Consider the following 21725-nt stretch of genomic DNA (forward strand, 5'->3'; position numbering starts at 1 on the left):
TCTTCTGACGGAAAGCCCAGATTGGGCTACATGAGGGCCGTGGAATTTAGTGGGCTCTTGGTTATTAGTTTGAAGGATGGATGGATATGGTGGGTGGGTGGATGGATGGATGGATGGATGGGAGTTTTGAGAATTTTCTTCTTCAGTGAGCAATCTATTTAATTCTTCTGCTTCACAGGTCTTTTCTGCTGCCGAGTTAAAACAATAGCTGAAGACAATCACAATCGTATATGTATTGTTCACTTACTTTAAAAGCCATAAGTGTAGCCATTTAAAATTGGTTTCAATTAGTTGGTTACTTCGAATTTAGACCTGTCATATAAACTATATGATATTAAAGTGTCCTGATCATGGTTAAAAATGAAGCTTTAGAAAATTATATCCTTTGAGATCAGTGTTACATGAGGGTTAAGCTATATCATTCAAAATGTTTTTCTTATCAATGAATACTAATTATTTACAACTCATTCCCTCTGTTCCCCTCCCTGCGTGACGTCCATGTGTCCTCAGGAGCACAGTGGCAAGCTTCCCATGAGCAGTTGCTGAGGACAACGAACTCTCTTTCAGACGGGTTTGTTTTTAGCTTACGCATTAATTGACTCCAAGAGTCCAAATGGAACACTCTGCTTTCATCTGCTGGGCTAACCTAATAAAATAGTGTTTGTTTTTAGATTCCCGGCTGTTAAGGGGGTTTTGCTCAAGGCAAAACCACAGTCCCCTCGAATAACTTTAGAAGGAAAGTTAAGAAGACACACTAATGGTGCCTGTCTGAGGCCGCTTCTCCCAGGTCACAGACACACCCCCGCACACGGGTCTGGCCACCAGGGCTCCAGTGGCCACCACGGCTTTGATTCCTGCCCGTTTGGAGGATGCTTGGTTTTGCAGTGCAGCATTTCTTCAGGTGATCTTAAAAAGGACTCAAGCTCAGAACAGATTTGGGCAAGCACACTTTAGTCTGTCCCATTCGGTAGGGAAAGGGAAATAGAGACTAAGGAAAAAATAATTATTAAACCATGGCCAGGTGGCTCAGGTGGTTGAAGCATCATCCTGTGCACCAAAAGGTTGTGGGTTCAATCCCTGGTCAAGGCACGTACTTAGGTTACAGATTCGATTCCTGGTCAGGGAGCATACAGGAGGCAACTGATGAATGTTTTTCTCACATTGATATTTCTCTCTTCCCTCACACTTCCTCTCTTGGAAATTAATAAAAATGTGTCCTTGGGTGAGGATAAAAAAAGAAAAGTGATTAAAACACTCTTCCTTATCTGTCATCACCTCGCTCTGCCATCTTTTCCTCCTTATTCCAGTTCTTGCTCTGTTCTCTTATTGGGCTGCTTTCAGAGAGGGGCAAGTAATACTGCCCTCACCCTGGAGTTCTTTGGCCAATCAGAACTCATTAAATATGAGATATTAAGTGCCAGGTATGATCTCATTAAATCCCGCAACCCTTAAAGTAAGTGTAAGTCCTCAGTGAACATCATCAATCGGTTCTATGACATAATGAAACCAATTTTACCATAGCTTAATTGATAAAAACAAGAGTTAAGTTCCTATGGCATCTTATCAATGTTAGAACAAAATGACCTTGAATGAAATGACATTATTCAAGGAACCGCAATACTATTCTCTGAGCTACAGATGAGGAAATGGAGACTCGGAGAGGCTAGGTATCTTGCTCTTGGTCTCTAAGCTAGTAAATGAGGGTGTAAAGATTTGAATTCAGGTCTGATGGCAGCATAAGCCCTGTTCTTTTCTTGTGAGAGTTTCTCAACAAAACTCAGTATGGAAGGTTCTTAACATAGTCTATGCCCAGAATTTCTCATTGTCCCTAGTTCTCTGTACCAGATGTATCATTCCTAGCTTCAGGGAAGGGTGGTCTCTGATTATTTACCATAGTAAGTGTATTTATCTCAGAGAATCCCTGAGCCTGAGGACCAGGTAAATCCTGACAAGCCTTTTGAGGCTCATCTTAAACTATTTTACAGCTTATTAAAGTCAGTAAAGAGAGTATTAAGGTAAACTTGCAGCATTTGCCCCACGGATTTAAAATTGGAAGGTAATGTGGAAAAAGCAGAGGTAAATTTGCAAGCCATTACAGTGCAACGTGATATGACGTGAACTGAACCATCTTAAAACTCTACTATAATTAGAAAATGCCATTCTTCAACAAAAGTTGGAAATAATGGAAAACCAAGTTGAAAGTAAATATCTATGGGTACTTGGCCTCAAAGTGTGTCTGGAGGGAATGGAGACAGTTTACAGAATGTGGGATTTGCTGGAATTACTTTTAGACATAAAATCTCTGTCACCACTAATGGTGGAAAAGTCTTACTCTGTTCCCAACAAGTTCCCTGTATCCCTAAAGTTAAAAGAGGATATATCTACAACTGTGTTTTGCTGCCCTCTCTCATTCTTATTTAAATGAAAGCAGATAACTGACTAACCCACACCAAAAATTTATAGCACTTTGTGTGTGTGTGTGTGTGTTTGTGTGTAAATGGATAGCATCTGTCCAGAAGGGATTCAGCCATGTAATATGAAAAAGAGACATTTTTTGAAACAGATGCAAGATACAAGAAATATTATACACAGGACAATGACACCTCAGTCCTCTTCAAAGTAGGCACCTTGGGACCTCACACAGTTCTCCCAGTCACCATCAGCTCCCCTGTCATATTTTCCTGAACCTCATCAATGGGCTGTAATCTCTTCACTTTCAAAGGTTATTTCAGTTTTGGGAAAAGCCAGAAGTCGCAGGGTGTCAAATCTGAGCTATAGGAGGGCTGAGTCACCTGAGTGACTTGACATTTCACAAAAATACTCTGCACCAGATGTGATACATGAGCAGGTGCATTGTCGTGATGAAGCTGCCAATCTCCAATTGCCCATAGCTGCAGTCTTCTATATCATCCAAATAGTTTCCCTGGAGGAATGTTCAAGCTTAATGCAAAGTTTGATGCAGATTTTGAATGCAATGGCCACACAGCACACATGCTCACTCAATGGTGTCTACCACCCCCACCAACTAGTACAGTGAAGTCGTCATTATTCACGTATGCACATTCCAGTCTGCTCTCCTTGACTGACAGGTTACATTGACGTCATGGAAACCATTCTTGTTATGTTAATGATGGCTGAAATATTTCTAGACAGGCTGTATATATACATGTCATATTACATTTTTCAAAAGAGTAATCTATTTTAAAGTGTGAATTTCTATTTTGAAGTAGAATTTACCTACATAAATTATAAGTAGAGAGATATGCTTTATCAACTGGAGAATTTATACATCCTGACAATTGGCCACTCCATGTAAAAGGCTGCTTTTAATTTTTTTATTTGATTTTTTAAATCTTCACCTGGGGATATTTTTTTTTTTTTAGTTGCTTTTAGTGAGAGGCGATGAGAGAGACAAAGAGAAACACTGATGTGATCTCACAGCGATCAGTTGCCTCCTGAATGTGCCCCAGCTGGGGCTCAAAATGAAGCCCAGTTATGTGCCCTGACTAGGGATCAAACCCACAACTTTTTGGTGCACAAAATGATGCTGCAACCAGCTGAGGCAACCGGCCAGAGCAAAAGGCTGCTTTTTAGAATAACCCCATCATTTGGGCTAGGTTCATTGTTATGAAATGTTTACTGTACACTCAAAATAAGATCAGAAAAAAAAAAAAATGGAGGATGAAGAAAATTGGAACAGGCATTCTTTTTTCCTTCTGAACACAGAAGTGAAGTGATTACCAATGTTTGTTGAATTTTATTGCTGTGGAAAGTAGTGATTTCTCCTCACTTCCAGTCTCAGCCTTTGTTCTGCCTCACTACATAGTATATGCATCTCATTCTTCCTAACAGAAGATGCAGTTCACACTTGACCTGGAACGTCAAGTTACCTGGGAACCCCACTTATGAAGTAAGTGATTTCTTTATTTTCTTTAACAGTTTGCCTGTGTAAGAGTGAATGTAGAGAAACCATCAGTTCTGTCTCTTTCTGGTACTTGAAGCTAAATATGTTTCTTCCCTTTTATTCAGTATAGAAGGTGGCTTGGTTTGCTTTAATAAGTAAGCTTTCTAATACTACACAGATCAGGTTAAGTTATTAAAAATTAAAATGACATTTGACATAAGTCAGATGTAAGGGATAACTGCTATCTTTTATTAATGATGTTTAAAAGTAAGTCTCAAAATAATCAAGTAATGTATCATTAAAGCCCTGAAGTAAATATTAAATAAAGGCTTTGGCCTCTGTAGATACTGAACTCTACTTTTTCCTGCCATAAAAATTATACTTTGAGGAGATGTCTGCTTCTGGCCTTATGAAAAACTAGAAAACTGGGGAAAATATATGATACGATACTTTTAAAACACAGAGTACGAGGCAAAATAAAACTGAATTCTGAAAGAAAACCAGGTGAGACCTACTGGAGCAGATACAGCATAGAGGCCGTCTCTAGTCACTGTGCAGAGAAGAGGAACCCAAACAGGGCCCAGAGCACCCCCCAAATTGAAGGGACGGAGATCAGAATTCAGGGAGGCCAACACAGCTAGAGTTTGTAAGACAAAGTACCAAACAGGAGGAAGCTGTCTGAGAGACAGTTGTGGAGTTTTGCAGAGCTCCCAAATTCTTGACTGTGTATTGACCTATCCATTTGTGAGAGGAAACTATGTAAGAGTGGGGAAGGACTCATGGGAAAGGAAGAAGCAGAAGAATTCTGGAGCTCACAGAGGAGAAATGGTTTGTGTTCTCACCAGCAAGTGTAGAAATTCCTCCACAATACATAGAATATCAGGAAGAATCTCCAAAAAAACACTGTATTACAAAGAGAGCTAAATTAGTTCCATGATAAAGGATGTTCTGCCTTAACTAAACTGAAAAGCAGACATCACAAGGATCCAATTGATTATCAGAACACGATCTGATACTGTTTAAAGCAACATAACAAAATACCACAACCCAAGAAAAAATGTAAAAGTCCCAATAAAAATCTAATTTAAAAAAAATCTCACAAACCAGAGTATAAGGAAACTTAATCAGATAAGGAACATTACCAAAAAATAAAATAAAATAAAACCTATAGCTAATATTCTACTTTATGTGAAAGTCTTGATGTCCTAGCCAGTGCAATAAGAAAAAGAAAAGAAAAACAAAGATTGGGTGAAAAGAAGTAAAACAATCTCTAATGTCATATAAAGTAATTGTTTATATAAAAAAATTCTAAGAAATCTACAAAATAACTACTAGAAGTAGTAAATGGAGTTAGCAACACCATAGATACCAAGTCAATATATAAAAATCCACTAGATTTCTAGGTACTAGCAACAATATCGAAAACAAAATTTTAAAAAATCCACCAGTAATAAAATTAAAAAAATTAAATGACTATTATTCAAGACAAACTAGACCAAAATAGGGTCCAGAAATAGGCCCACATATATGTAGTCAACTGATTTTCAACAAAGATGTCACAATATTTCAAAGGGGAAAACAATAGTCTTTTCTAAAATGGTGTTAGAAAATTAGCTATGCATGTGAATAAAAATCTTAACTCACCACCACATCACACACAAAATTAACTCAAAATGGATTATATAAATAAGTCAAAGTTAAAACTATAAATCTTTCATAAGAAAACATAAAAGAAAATCTTTGTGACCTTGGATTATGAAAAGATATTTTAGATAAGACATAATATTAGAAAACATGCTTAAAGTAGATAAAATTGTCAAACTAGAACTCTATATTAAAAAATATATGCTTCATAAGGGAAAGCAAAATAAAGACGTATTTAGACATACAAAAACTGAGGGAATTATTCTCTTGCAGAATCTCCTACTTGATAAGCCAAAAGAATTTTATTGGTTACACAGAGTTGACACTAGATGGAAAGCCCAGATCTCCAGAAAGAAATGACTAGAACTAGAAAAGAAAAACATGAGGGAAAGTGTTTTCAAAAAACTTTAAAACTTATCTTTATTTTGTAAATACTTTTAATCCTCAGAAGACTGTTTCCTGAATCAACAGTAAAAATAGCGTGCTGTGGGATTTATAGCAAATACAGAAGTAAAATACAGGAGAATAAGAAAACAAAGGACAGATAAAAGATAAATGAATTATTCTGTTACCTATGTGTTTTTTTTTTTTTTTTTTTTTTGTGGGAAGTGATACAACATCAATTTGAGGGTAGCCTGCAATTAGTTAAACATACATACCATATTACTGTGAAACCACAAAAAAATAATAGAGGTCAACAGATGAAATGTAATACAATACTAAAAATTACTTGATCCATTAAAAAGAAGGCAGGAGAGCATAAACAAAAGAACAAAGAATGAGTGGGACCAATAAAAAAAAGTACCCCTACAAAAAAATTCAACCATGCTAAAAGTTACATTAACTGTACATGAACTAAACCCTTTAATTAAAAGGCACAGGCTGGCCCTGGCCAAGTAGCTCAGATGGTGAGAGTGTCAATCCAATACAGTATACCAAAGCTGTGGGTTCTATCTCCAGTCGAGGCACATACAGGAAGCAACCAATGAATGCATACATGAAACAGCAGATCAGCATTTCTCTCTCTCTGTCTCTCTCTCCCTCTGAAGTCAATAAATTAAAAAAAAAAAAAATTAAAGACAGAGACTGCTAGGCTTAAGTCGTTTACAAAAGACATACTTCGAATGTAGAAACACAGACAGATCAAAAGTAAAAGGGTGGGAATTATAGCAGCCAAAATGGCAAAGTAAGGGACTCCAAATTATGCCTCTCCAAAAAAAGAATTAAAAAAAAAAAAAGAAAAGAAAAGAAAGAAACAGGCCAAATTGTTCAAATCCACTCTTGTTCTTGAACTGTGAGACTTACAGTCATCAGGGGAACACTGGCTGAAGAAAAATAATGATCCTCGAAAGAATATTGAACTTTGTAGCATTTTAATTTACCCTAGATCCATCCTTGCTCCTTAGTGCAGTAATAGCTCTGAATACAACAGTTCACCTTCCTGGTATCGCAAGAAGCAGAGATTGCCTCATTCCCAAAGTTCTCATCACTTGTTCTGACCTGTCTGGCACCTCCCAAATAAACTATCACAAAATGCTTATCTTTACCTAACTCCTGGAACTGGGTCCATGTTAACTGCTTCCTGGGAGGCATTTGTCAACAACATTCACAGGCTAATATCTTAGATGTAATAATAACAGGGAAAATAATAGACTAACCCAGCAATTTTCATCCTTTTTCATCTCATGGCACACATAAACTAATTACTAAAATTCTGCAGAATACCAAAAATATATATATTTTGTCAATCTGACAAAAAGAAATAGATATGATTTTGGTTCATTCATACCAGACAGCTATTGTAGAGTTGGCTGTTGTCAGTTTTTTATTTGACAATCTAAGGGAAAAGAGGTCAGTGCCCCTGACTAAATAGTCAGGTATTGCAGGTTTTAAAAATTCTTGTGGCATACTGGTCGAACATCTCCAGACTAACCCAACACTTGAGAGGACAGGCTAGGGAATGCAATGTCTATGAGAGCTGTGAATAAGTCTGAGATACTCCTGGGAATCTGGAAGAACACACACACACACTCAGAACTGTCACATACTCAGGAAAGACTTGAACAGACCCTAAGCTCTCAACTCCTGCTGACCTTGAGGCTCTGAAAATTACAGACAGTGAAAGCTAACACAGAGTTGCAAACTGCCTGGCTGAGTCTGGTGAAAGTGCATCTCAACACACATGTGAACCTTTTGGCAAAGACTGAAAGATCTTTTTCATTCCAGGCACTTAAGGAGGTGCCGATTAGTATTACAATTAGTGGGTATATTACAATACCCAGTTATCAACAACAACAAAATTTACACCTGCAAAGAAACAACAAAGTATGCCATATACACAGGCAAAAAATCAATAGAAACTTTGCCTGAGGAAGTCCAAGTACTGAATTTTCTAGACAAAGACTTTAAATCAGCTATTATACATGTACTAAATAAATTAAAGAAAACCATGTCTATAGAACTAAAGGGAAGTATGAGAATGATGTCTCCACTAAACAGAGATGGTCAATAGTTAGAAAGTACTATTTTTAAGCCAAATAGAAAATTTGGAATTGAAAAGCACAACTGAAATGAAAATTTCACTAGAGGAGCTCAATAACTGACTTGACTAGACAAAAGAAAGACTAAGCAAATGTGTAGAAGGGTCATTTGAAATTATGCAGTTGGATGACAGAAAAGATAAACGAGGGAGAAAACTGAACACAGAACTGTGGGCACCATCATGCATGTCAACATGCACATAATGGGAGTTCCAGAGGAGAGGAGACAGAGAAAGAATACTTGAGGAAATAATGTCTGAAAAGCTTCCCACACTTGGTGAGAATTATTAAACAACACATTAAAGAAGCACCATGGAATCCGATTAGGACAAAATATACTAGATATAATAAGTATATTTAGCAAGGTTGTAAAATATACAAAATTAATTTTTTTCTAAAAACTAGCAAAAAATGTTCAAAATAAAATTTAAAAACAATAGCATTTACAATATAATTAAAAATAAAATATCTAGGAATAAATCTAAAAAAAGAAACATGTGAACAACGTATACACTAAAAATATTAATGAGATAAATCAAAGAAGGCTGCTTAAGTGAAGAGATATACCCTGACATAGTGAAAGATTAAAATTATTAAGATGTCCATTTTCTCAAATTCCGTCGTCGGCAGCCGTCCGTCTCGAGAGACGATGGTGTAGCTTCTTAAGAGTCTATCTGCACCGCCGAGAATGGCTGTGCAGTCCGACTCGGGAGTGACATGGTATCTGTCTCCTCCCGTGTTGAATTGACATCTTGTGATGACGCTGAAGCTACAGAGCCTGGGCAGGGTAATATGGAGGGTCTGCTGTTGCCCATGCAGCAGACCCCCCCTCTCTTCGCAGCTGAAGGGTCCAAGGGAAAGACGGAGTCGATACAGCTTGGGTTCAGGTGCGCCGCAGGAGTTGCCGGTGTTGACTACAACGTCAAACCGCCTTAGGGACTCCGGCTCCGGATTTTCTGTCGGGGTTTACTCCCTTAGCCTTTCCCCTGAAGAGGTATGCCGCCAGGCAGCGGAGGTTTTTTGGAGTCAGAGTTTTCCTTCTCTGATGTACCCTGACTGGAAGATCGAACCAGCGACACTTAGCTCGCAGGCCGACGCTCAATCCACTGAGCTAAACCAGCCAGGGCTATTTCTCAAATTAGTCTGTAGAATAAATGAAATTCAAACTGGAATCCAAGCAGTATGGTTTTCTTTTAAGAATGTCATAATGATTCTAAAATTCATATGGATACACAAAAGACCTAGAATAGCTAAAATAACCTTTCAAAATGAATAACAAAGTTGGAAAACTTACACTACATTATTTCAAGACTTAATAAAGTCTATAGCAATGAAGACAATGTAGTATTGTATAAAGACAAACTGCTCAATGAAATACAATGGTGGTCTATGAATACACCTATATGTATGTGGTCAAGTAACTTTTTACCAAGGATGTTGATTCAATTTAATGGTCAAAAAGAAAATAACCTTTTCAACAAATATTGCCAGAACAGCTGAATAGCCATTGGTTTTTTAAAAATCAGTTTTGACCACTACTCATTACATACACAAAAATTAAAGATCCATAATAGATCTGAATGTATAAGTTAAAACAATGAAATGTCCAGAAGAAAGTGTAAGGAGGTAGTATCTTTGTGACCTGGGAAGGCAGTTTTACTAGAAAGAACCATAAAATACTAAGCATAAAAGATAAATATGAGTATATTGAACTTTAACAAAACAAAAAATTTCTCCATTCAAAATATTTTATTAGGGAAATAAAGTTACAAGCTGTAGACTAGAAAAAATATTTGCAACACATAGATCTAACAAAAAATGTATATATAGAATATGTAAAAAGCTTATTTAAATAATAAAAAGAGATCTAATTTTTAAAACTGGCCAAAATATTTGAACAGCTATTTCACAGTAAATAAATAGGACATATATATAAGAACAGCCAATAAGCACTTGTAAGGTGCTTAAAATCATTAGTCATGAAATAGATGCAAACTAAAACAATAGCTAGTTATCATTTCATACTCACCAAAATGGCTAAAATTAAATAATATTAAATAATACCAGCCATCAGAGAATCAGTAGAGCAACTGGAATTCTGATGCTTTATTGATGGAAATGTAAAATGGCACCACCAGTTTGCAGAACTCTTTTGAAGTTCCTTATAAAGTGAAACAGAATTACCATGTGACCCAGAAATTCCAATTATCTAAGAAAATATGCCTACAAAAATAACACTATAAGAATATTCATAGTGCCATTACACAGAAAGGCCTAAAACTGGAAACAATACTAATGTTCATCAACTGGTAAATGAATAAACAAATCTCATGATAACCCTAAAATGGGATACTAGTCAGCAATAAAAATTAACTTGTTACTGAAACATTTTAGCACATGAATGTGAAAAAAAAAACATACTGAGCAAAATAATCCAGGCATAAAATAAGACTTGCTGTATGATTTCACTTATATGAAGCTTAAGAAGAGCACAGGCAAGCCCTGGCCAGGTAGCTCAGTTAGTTAGAGCGTCATCTTGATACACCAAGGTTGTGGGTTCATTCCCTGGTCAGAGAACAAACAAGAATCAACTAATAAATTTATCAGTAAGTGGAACAAATTGATATTTCTCTACCTACCTCTCTTTCTCTCTAAAAATCAACAAATAAAAATGAACACAATAAAACAGCACAGGCAAAACTAAACTATGTTGACAAAAAACAAAACAACAATTGCTAGAAAGGACAACAAAAGAACTATGTCAACTTATTAAAGTGTTCTGTATCTTGTTTTGTCTGGTGGTTACCTGAGTATACATAATTATGAAAACTTATTAAACTAACCTCTTCATATAATTGCATTTTATTATATGTAAAGTATGCCTTAATAAAAATACAAAACCATACTTTTTCTCATTTTACTTCTACATATAATGTTTAATCCTCTTTCTTTTTCAGTGCTCTTTCTAGTAGGGAACATCAACTGCTTTTAAGCTCATCTCCAGCTGTTGTTGTTTTAAATTATGGCTTCTTCATATTGACAATGATGTTAGGCTTATACGGAAATTGTTACTGTCACAGATAAAAAGTTAGTTGAAAAATTAGTCAATCAGAAGAATGACCTTAATTAAAGGGTGGAATTTTGATATATGTGCATGAGGTTTTATAAACTCAGTGCTTTCAGCATTCTGGAAAGAAGAAATAATTAGTACAAAGGCCCTACGATTGGATGTGTTGGGAGTGTCAAAGAAAAAGTCAGATTGAAGTACTTGAAATAGATTGGTAAAGATTAGAGTAACTCGATATGATTTCAGAGAGAGACTCAGGTCATATGGTGCCCATAGGCCACTATAAACATGTGAAAAGCCATTTGGCATGTTTTGCGCTGAGAAGTTCAATGTTGTAACAGCATCATCACTCAAGCGGCTCTATTAAGAAACAGAACGGGTCAAAGGTTGAAGAAGGGAGACAAGTTAGGAGATTATTCCAAGAATTCAGGAGAGAGATGATGATGACTTGAGTCAGGATCATAATGTCTATATGTACTTCTGGCCACATCTCTCTCTACACAAAGTAGATGATTACGTGCACAGCTTACAGCTCTGTCTATTAGCAAGTTTTCCCTCTTTACTATCTATCAAGGTCACCTTTGACAGTGTAGTTGTCACCCATTTTCAGTTTTCATCCGCAAACTGAGCCAACCAACAACCCACATGTAAGCCAAGCTCTGACCTTTTGCTTCTTTCTCAGCCGATCAAACAGAACTGCCCGCCACATGTGACCACAGTCATGGGAAAGGGGTGCTGGTAAAATTCTGTTGGGTGGCATTGGGGTCCTGAGCTCCTTGTTCCTTCGGCTTACTCATGCCTTCTGGTCCTACTCAGATGCACATCTGGATGCACCATTTTCATCTTAAAAGCAGTGTCTGCTGGGTCTGTCCAACTTGATGACAGGCTGACAGTACTCAAGTTATAATGGGCTGTTTGGACGTCTGGTATTGTTACACCCCATGGTGAAGAGCTGTGTTTCTACTAGGACCCAGGAACATGCCAGAAGCTCTTTCTCAAAAGTCACATAACTCTTTGCTTCAGATGGCGTGGCCTTTCTTCAAAACCTCAGGGGTCACCATTGTAATTTCCCAACTGGGGCTTGCCATAAATTTCATACCACATCTTTTCCCACCATTGACACTTGCAATACCACAGAAAGTATGTAAAGTCTTGTCATTACTACCAGTGGCTCTGGCCTTCACAGCTTTCATTTCTCACTCATTGAATCACTTAGAGTTTGGTCCATGATAGCAACTCATGGGTTACTGATTTACTCGTGGTTCTTTAGTGTATGAGAAACATTTCCCCCAGTACTTTTCTATTAAATTGCTTTTAAGCTTATTTAAGACACTATTTAATTAAAAATTTTATTTTCTGTTTACAAGGAGTTCCACTATCTATACACCGTGGGGCATGGGGAGAAAAATTACATCGTTATTTTAAAAATTTAAAAAATCTCACAGTTCAAGGGATCCCCACCAAGAAAGGACCATGGAAATTCTCTTCCTAAAAAGCTGAAAGCCTGTTTTCAAATGTTTTCATGACTCAACCACTATTTATTTTAATTCTCTCTAGGCATAAAATGACTTTTTGAAAAAATTTTTCATTAAAGTTGTTTATAGACATATTTCCCAGTCCAACAGTAATAAACATGTTTTTTTCGGTATGAATAAAAAAATGAAAAGTGTAGAACATTTGGTACTTGTGATTCTTAACCTGTTTTTCTTACTCCAACATTTGAGCTCGATTGTGGGCAAGCATCGCTCTGGTGAAGGAGATAAGGGAGAGTTTTCCAACAAACCACACACATTTCCTCATAAAAATCAAACCAGTCCTGGTTTCGTTCCAGCCAGGTTGGCGGCCTGTAATTCATTATCAGTCTTTCACGTGGCCCTAACGCATTCCCTCACTTCCTGTCACAGCAGAATTCTCATCAGGCTTTTCTTCCCAAGCGAAGGACTTGCCCACGCTGGCGCAGACCTGGATTGGAACATTTTATTGGCAATACTGGTGTCACATTCAGGAACCCCAGACTTTTGTCAGACTGTATTAGCTTGAATGAAAAGTATCAATGGTCAACTATATTTGAAATATTGTTCAAATACCTAGAAATAATAGGCATTCAAATTCATTTTGCTCACTGCAACAAATCTCTAAAGATTTCATGTCCTCGGTGGAACCAGCATACTGTAATTGTTACTTGGAACTTAACATAACCCTCAAGAGCAGCAGAGACAATACAGTCCTCTCATTACGCACATGCTCTAGGATCGTTTATTTTAATGCTTTCAAATAAATATGTTCCATGCAGCACACCACAATAAATAAGGAGCAGCAATGTTCTTCTAGTAAATCCATTCATAATGTGAGTCACCATGTGAAACACCACATCTCAAGTCTTTGGCCCTGTACCATATCATGAAGCAAACCACATCTGCACCTAATCGTATCTGGCTTCATATGGATTTAATAGGACTATGCCAGAAGTGCATGTAAGCACAAATTTAACCAGAGGTTTCCAGCTATTAAATACAGCTACTAAGCAGTTAAAAGGCAACAACTAAACCCGTAAAGGTCTCTCCCCCCACCCCCTTATATTTGAGACAGAAATATAAAGATAGAAACGGTCTGGTGAATTTCAGGTTAGTGGAGAGCAGGGTAGGATACGTTTGGAATACTTGGAGCAAAGCTGGCACAATATGGCACCCAAAACGTCACAGCAATACTGATACTGAACGCACACTGGACACAGTGGAAGTGACGGTGGCAGATGCTGAGCTCTGGAAGGCGAAGGTGGGGGCTGGTGAGGGGCGGCTCCCTTCCACTAGGCAGACAACTCCGCGGTGCCTTCCTCCTCGCTGTCAGCTCTGTTAGCGCGGATCTCCACGAGGGTCCTGGCAAATCGGGTCCATTCATCATTGTGGGGTACTGCAAGCTGCAAAGCAAATGAATGGGAAATGGTGATCGAGATGTCCTTTGTGTCTCAGAGCCTTGAAGCCCGCGTGACATGCCCGTTCCTCCTGAAGCTGACGGTTCCCTTGGAACGTAAAGGAAACCAGACAGTCTTCCTCCTTGAACCAGATCCCTGAAATGTTGCTCTGAAACTGACAACATGAGGGAATACTGTCACTCTCAGATGCAAAATCACTCATGGAATTTTCAAAACTTTAAAAACTTGCACAAACTATCCTACTACATATAGTAGCCATGTTAAAGCACTTTCAGTAATGAAAATTCATCATAAGCAAACCGACTTACAGTAAACACAGCAAATAAAACTACCTTATTGACAAGGATTTTGAAAAAACTGTGGCATTGTCTTTCTAAGTCAATGTTATTGATACTTCTTTTAAAAGTGTTGCTAATAGGCCAATATACATGACCAAAGTATAGCTACATATATGTACAAAGAAATCTTACTACTATGAAATAATGATACTTATAAATACCAGTAATAGTAGCTAAAATTTACCAAGAGTTCTAAGTACTTTACATGTATTAATTCATTCCTTACAACAATCCAATGTAGGGTAATATTAGTGTTTCATTTTACAGAAGAAGGAATCAAGGAATAAAAAATTCATCTTACCAAGGTTGCAAATCTAGCAATATCAAAGCCAAGGTCAGCATTAGTATGCTATACTGATTCACCAAAAAACAAACAAACCGGGATTTATAAAATTTCCTAAAGAGTATCTTCTTCTGTGCATAATTCAATGAGGAGAAAATTACCCCCACCCAATATGAACTGCATGTATACATTTTTGTCAGTTGATTTAAAGGGTAATTTTTCTACATAGCATCCAAAAATGAACTGTTTAAAGATACCAGGCAAGTGTTTGGAATAGAAAAGAGAATTATTTGAAGATGAAAATCAGGGTCAAGTAGAAGTCTTAAAGGGTTTCATATAGAATAAAATTGATTTAGAGTGTAGAGCCATTTTCTTGGAGGACTACCCTGTAAAACGGTATAATCCATCTTTATAGGCACTAATGCTATCCACACTTTCTATAAATATTAATAACACATACTCATCCCAATAAATATACATTAAGAAAAAAAACAAGGAAGCAAATAAATCTAAGCTTTAAGATCACTTCCACAGCTGAAAAACTTCTCATTATATAGACCCAAACAATTGGAACTTTAAATTTTTATTATAAGGGATGATATTTTCAGATACTATCTGTCCAAGACAGCTGATTGGAAAGTGACACCATCATTCTACAAAGTATGCCCTTCCATTAGTATGTCCTTCCTATGGTTAAATGTTTCAAGAATATAATTCTGGAAATGGTATACATGTGGGGGAAGTAAGTTCTACTTGTTTCGAGAAATGTCGTACCAATAAGAATTCTCATTTCACCATATGAATGAGTTTTTAAATGGTTAAATACTTCCCTAGTTATTGAAATGAATCCAAATTTGTTTTTAGGCAATGACATAAGTTCACAGTCCATTTTCCTACTTTGAGCTCTTTTCCTGGTACTGCAGTGGGGAAAGGAAGCCCTTAAAATAAATTATACAAAAAGCAAAGGTAGGAAAGGGTTGTTATCATATTATATGAGAGAATAGGCCTACTATTTCTTTTCTCTCCTCCAAATCTTAACCAAGATCTTAAAAAAAAAAAAAAAAAAAAAAAAACCCACAAAATAAAAGCCCAAGAAGAAACAAAAAGCTAATCATGATAATGTATTTATAACTTTTCTCATATAAGAAACTAAAGCTAAAGCACCTCATAACTTTGTATAACTTTAAATAATGAAGAAAAAACAGGTCTCACTAATTATACATAGTATATTGTTCATGAAGATCAATATACTCTGGGAGTTTGGCTCCTAAACATAACACTGTATTATTGGTTATGTTGGTACAAATGTAAGTTAACATATGATGCTATGTGTAATGTTTTATTGATATCCATATCTAGAAACTATATACTAAAATAGGAAAACAGGTAGATATATTTACATACTTTCATGTAGCAGTAATGGCAAACTGTTAAGAAATGACACTAATAAAGATTAAGAAACATTAAGGTTTGAATAAGTGCTCAGATAGAGTTGGGGGCAGAGCTGAGTATCATTTATGGCATATAAAGCTGCACATCTAACTTTTCAAAAATAAATTTTACTAAATTTAAATGTTTCTGATAAACAAACATACCCTACAATGGAACTACATTTGATCTTCTCCATGGGGGGTTGGGAATAATGTTACTGTAATACCTACACTTGTCCTAAAAAATGCAACGTATTCCTCATGAAAGGTTTCACAGTATTCTAACACATCTTGCCCTCTTCTTGACTTGTGAAAATTTCACTCAGCTTGGAAAAATATTAGAAGTTTGTTTTTCAAAACACCATTCTGTCAAGTATTTTCCTCTCTAGAACATAATAAATAACACAGAAATGTTAGTTTGCTTTGGTTGGTTCACACAAACACACACATACACACATTTTAGAGTTGAATCTGATAAAAATACAGATCCTTCCAGAGACATAAATTGACCCACCTTATCCTATTATATGTTTTCATCTAGTTGACTATAAAAATAACCCAAGATGATTATGTTAGATTTAGAAGGTGAACTGCAGATCACTCCATTTTTAGAATTAAATATCACCACCAGGAAGCACTTCTATGTGTAATCTTAGCTTGAATGTGTGAATGTGTATTCACAGGCTATTTCCACATCGAAAGTTAATAATTTTTGGCATTTGAATCCTTTGTAGGTAAGACCAAACAGGTGTCCTAACAAATAAGACCACTCTACACTCTCCATCTCTGGTTGGAACAGCATCTGTGTGGACAGTACTATGCTTCTTGCTCGTGCCAGTGCCCGGCCCTTCTCACTTGGTTCTCTAATCAGAAACTGCTAGAAACGAGTCTCATGAGCATAAATGCATCTGAGACTTTCTCTAGGAGACTTTTTCTCCAATAATACCTCAATTATTAAGTAGGAAAAAGTCTTTGCTCATGTTTTTTAGCTAAAGAAAAATTCTGCTCTCCTATTCTTTTAACCAGCATACAAATTAACAGCATCAGCCTGGACCGAGTACCAGCTATATGCCAGGCACTAGGCTAAGAATTGGAGATATAGCAGTGAATCCATTTTGCTATATGATGACTATGAACTACAGATGAAAATTAATTTATAGTGTTTTCTAAGGTCAAAATGTGTGAATAATGGCATAGTTTTTCTTTTTTAACTTCACTGACATTCAAAATATGAAGAGCCTAAAATTTACCTTCTTACAGTGACAACTACAACATTCCTTGGTATGTGCTGTGAGTCCAGCAAGTAGTGGCAAGCAAATGGTGTGTTAATGACATGGCTTCAGTGTCTCCAAGTTTCTATCAAAGCATTAAAGGCTAAATCTAGAGCATCATTCTGGGTTTTTTTCTTCCTTGAAAATAATAGTTTAAAGTAATTTTCAAAGAATTTACATTTGTGATAGAAAAAATATTCACAAGTTTCTAATGGTGATGATTAATTTCAATCAATTAAAAAATCTGTTGGAAGCACTGTGAAGAAAATAGCCCATAGTTACACCATAAGGAAGGATTTGTAAAAATTGTCCAGTATTGTATTGAATCAAAGCAAGTCTGTAAATGTTTTCCTCCTTTAGATTCATGGCCAAAGTCTACATTCAAGGTCAAGGATGACTCAGATTTTCCCTCTGCTTCATGCACTGCCTCCTCACCCCACTCCCACCCCCACGTTGACTGTTTTCTAAAATTTTGCTAAATGCATAAAGCATATTTATGCCAAAAACACTCAAGGCTCTGATTCCTGAGATAACAAAATTTTAGCTATAAGAGTGACCACCTTTTATAGATATAACACTATTTTTACAGCCAGGACCAAAAAGGTAGTTTCTGAGGTAGCAATTTGGCCATAAGGAGGAGGTAAAATGAACCTCATATTTGAACAAGAGACTTACGTCCTGCTCTCATCTTGGTCACCGGCAATGGCCAGGCACTTAACCTCTCATTGCCTCAATTGTAAAATGGGGTGATGGTGTCTGACCCATTTATCAACAGAGATGTGGAGAGGATGAGAACGGTAATCTAGTGAAGAAAATACCACGGAATAGTCATATATTCTTCTTTCAATTGTCACTCAGATAGAACACATTCTTTAAAATGATATGAAAGTGAATGTTATCTATTCTACAACATTAGTGTGGTTTGGTTTTTGTTTTCCTTAAGGATCGATTCTGATGTTTGCTATGTGAGGATGTAAAGGAACTAGATATGGACCTCTCTTCGCCCAGCAGGAATAGAGGGACAGGCTGCTGAATGATTTGCTAAAGACGACCTACGTTCCACACGTTGTTCCAGCTGTATGTGGCAATCAGCTTCGCCCTTTTAAGAAAAACCACATACCAGGGGCAACAAGGCAGGCAGACAGGAAGGTAATGTGCTTTGAATTACCTGCTAAAAAGATTCTAAAGATTATTTTTAATGTTCTAAGATTCTTGAGAGATGAAAGGTCATCCTAATAAAAAGCAAAAGTGCAAAAGTTGTGGCAAAATTCATAAAAATCAGTCATTTTAGTTCCCCGCTCCCCACTGTTTCTGAAACTGTCATGAATCTGTCCCCTCCCCTCTGCCTGAATGGACTAGAAGATTCCTCTGGATCCTGCCCCACCCCATCCCCAAATAACTCATCCCTCTGCCCATTGGGTGTCTTGCCCCAGCTTCTTGTGCACTTCCAGAGGAGACACAGATGGCAGAACAACGAGACTTGGAGAATGGAGCTAGGGTTGGCTTTTCCACCTCAAGTACCAGTCAGGTGACGTGTTCTGTCCCAGCCCTGCCACTTAAATGCTGTGTGTCCTTAGGAAATTTGTTTTAATAACTTTGATGTTCACTTCTTCATCTGCAAGAAAAAAAATTTGAGACCCATCTCCTAGGACTGTTGTGAATATTAAATGTGACAAAAACAATAGCTTAATATATAGTACTTGGCACATTATAAACCCCGAATAAACGCTTTTCCTTCTTAATGCTTATAGCCCTCTTCCCCAATATTTTTCTTTCTTTTTTGCTTCCTTCTCTCTTTTCGTTCTTTCACATTTTCTTTTTACCTAGATAGAGCTGCATTTTTAGAAGTATTCCGTATATTTTATAACATTTGTTTTCTTAAAAACCCACACAAATCATTTCCTAAATGGTGCCACTTTCAGTAATAGCTAAGTTTCATGAGCTCAGTGTGGGAAAAGGGTTCTTTCAGATTACAAGAAAAATTCTGTCAGACTACTTTTCATTGCTCATTTTAAAAATCCAATTTAAGGGGTCATTATTCTTTGATACATATGTATTTTTTTATTTTTAAAATACAACCCATACAGCTCCATCTCGCCACTCCTTTGTTACAGCACTTTCTACAGTGGGAATCTACATTTTTAGCTCAAGTCATAAGACTCTGTAACCACGGAACGCGCTGTTATAAAAATCAAATGACTTTTTATAATCGGGGCTACACACACAAATATCATTCATGTGTCCCTTTTTATAAGCGCATGGTTAACCATTCTGAACAGTCCTCAGTCCAGCCTCCCTCAGTTGTGAGTAATTTTAGAGAGTTTATAGTACCTAACAGCTGATTTTAAATAACTGCCTTATCTGCAGCCACTCTTACCTGCCCAATGCTACATTTTTTATGGCAAAAATATCTGCCTCATGCGTTGCTTAGTATAAAAGTAGGTTAATTTTAAAAAATGTTTTTGATAATTAAGACAGAAAAGTATCCTGTAATTTCAATTTGGTTTCCCAGATATATTATGTATGAAAAACAAATTAAAGTGAGTAGGACTCTAGGCTTCAGGATAAATATTCTATGAGTGTGTGTTTCATCAGCATCTTTGTAATCTTTCAATTATATGGAGTCATTTAAAAAATGTCGGGGACGATTATGTTAACAATTGATGCCGAACAGGTACACAACAATTCTTCCCCTGCAGTAACCGAAATATTAAAGTTTTCTATAAGAAAGACATCTTACAAATTACCTTTTCACTTTAATATGCAATGATTTTTTTTTTGTTAGTGCATTTACAGAAACCAAGGAAGCAAACGTGGGTTTTCACAGAACCACCACTAAACCCCCTTAAGCTCTAAAAGCTTTTTTTAAAGTACAATTATTAATGGCACCCCAATTCAGGAGATCGTGGAATTACTGGTATACAAATACACGTTTGTGTTCAGAGGAAGCCTATACTTTTTAGGGCAATTCCCTTTGCCACACACACAGATGGAAGCAAAGTGGGAGGTAATAAGCAATGAAACAGCCGCTGGAATGACCAAGCATACTTGCTTCACATAAATACAGCTCCACTGTATTTAACTCCTGGGAGAGTCTAGCATCACTGGTAACAATGGATAAAACCACGGACCAAAATTCCAAGCTAGAATGCAGTACACAGAGAGCGTAAATATACTGCAGTTTTCTACCACAAAAAGATATACTGTGTGGTAACTTAGCATTTACAGCAGTTAAGTGAAGTCCTGAAAGTAGAAGTTATCTTAATCTCCATTCTGGAGCATCTGCTATTAACTAGTCAGTAGGTTAAAATTTCTGTGAAATTTAGCAGCATGCTCACCTGATGATATCTGACTATATTTGGTTAAAAAAGAATTTCTTTTCTCTGAAAATTCTTTCTAGGGGAACCCTCACCCACCCATGAAGCTTGAGATCTCTCTGCCTAAAATCTCTTCCTTGTATTTTTAAATGAGTGGTTAACTTTTATAGCATGTTTGTTAGAACAACACTTTTAAAAAAATCCATTACCACTCAATTAAGGAAAGAAATAAAGGTAGTACATAAAAGGCAAAAGTAAATAGTAACAAATATGGGTCTATATCAATTTCAATAAGCCAGCAAACATCAAAGGAAATAAATAATTTTTAAATGGTATACTTAAAAAAATAAACACTTAAAATATTCTTTATGTTAAAATATAGCATTAACGGAAGCATGACAAAATTCGGAAGTTTTTACTTGTGAAGGGGGAAAAGATCAGACATCTAAAGAAGTAAGAGTTAATTCACTAAGCTTTAATGATGACTTTGTTCACATTTGTATTAAAATCTTTATCACCTTGCTTTCTTCACAAATCTCTTAAGCATTTTCTTTTCTATTACTTGGAACAATCTATTTTTCTGCCCGAAAGATGGGGGAAATGCTGAACACATTGGCTGATAGGCAATAATGGAAAATAAACTTTTAAAACTTCAATTACCACTCTTTTTCCATAACACAAGAGATCAAGAAAATGACAGGGAAACGGAAAAGCCTGTGCGACTTGAGCTGATCTGTCATGTTAGCTGACTAAACATAGATCCCGTCTCTTCCTGATATTATTAACTATAGGTTTTCTAGCAAATTCCTAGCAACCACTGCATCTAAGCAGTTTTGACAAAGAGAAGGCTTATTGCTAAACACCTTAGAAACATTTACCAAGGTAATAAAAGAAATGTCATTTCCTCCTACTGAATGTTTGGGCATAAAAGAGGTATTTTTATAATGTAGTCCACGATTTACCATATCTATAGTGTCCAAAAAAAGCACAATGAAAAGG

At 36.5% G+C, this 21725-nt stretch overlaps 1 protein-coding gene across 5 annotated transcripts in view; it reads right to left on the minus strand.

Annotated features, from left to right (window-relative positions):
- Nucleotides 1-13388: 13388 nt before the first annotated feature.
- Nucleotides 13389-21725, minus strand: part of DYNC1I1 (dynein cytoplasmic 1 intermediate chain 1) — a 289366-nt gene continuing 281029 nt past the window's right edge. For all 5 annotated transcript variants that reach the window (XM_090287212.1, XM_090287216.1, XM_090287214.1 and 2 more), the window contains one exon: nucleotides 13389-14072. In XM_090287212.1, coding sequence (XP_090143338.1) covers nucleotides 13962-14072 — 111 coding nt within the window. In that variant the 3' untranslated portion in view covers nucleotides 13389-13961. The remainder of the gene's footprint in view (nucleotides 14073-21725) is intronic.

This window comes from Furipterus horrens, unplaced genomic scaffold (assembly GCF_987537825.1).
Source record: "Furipterus horrens unplaced genomic scaffold, mFurHor1.1.pri manual_scaffold_9, whole genome shotgun sequence".
NCBI classification, from domain to species: domain Eukaryota; kingdom Metazoa; phylum Chordata; class Mammalia; order Chiroptera; family Furipteridae; genus Furipterus; species Furipterus horrens.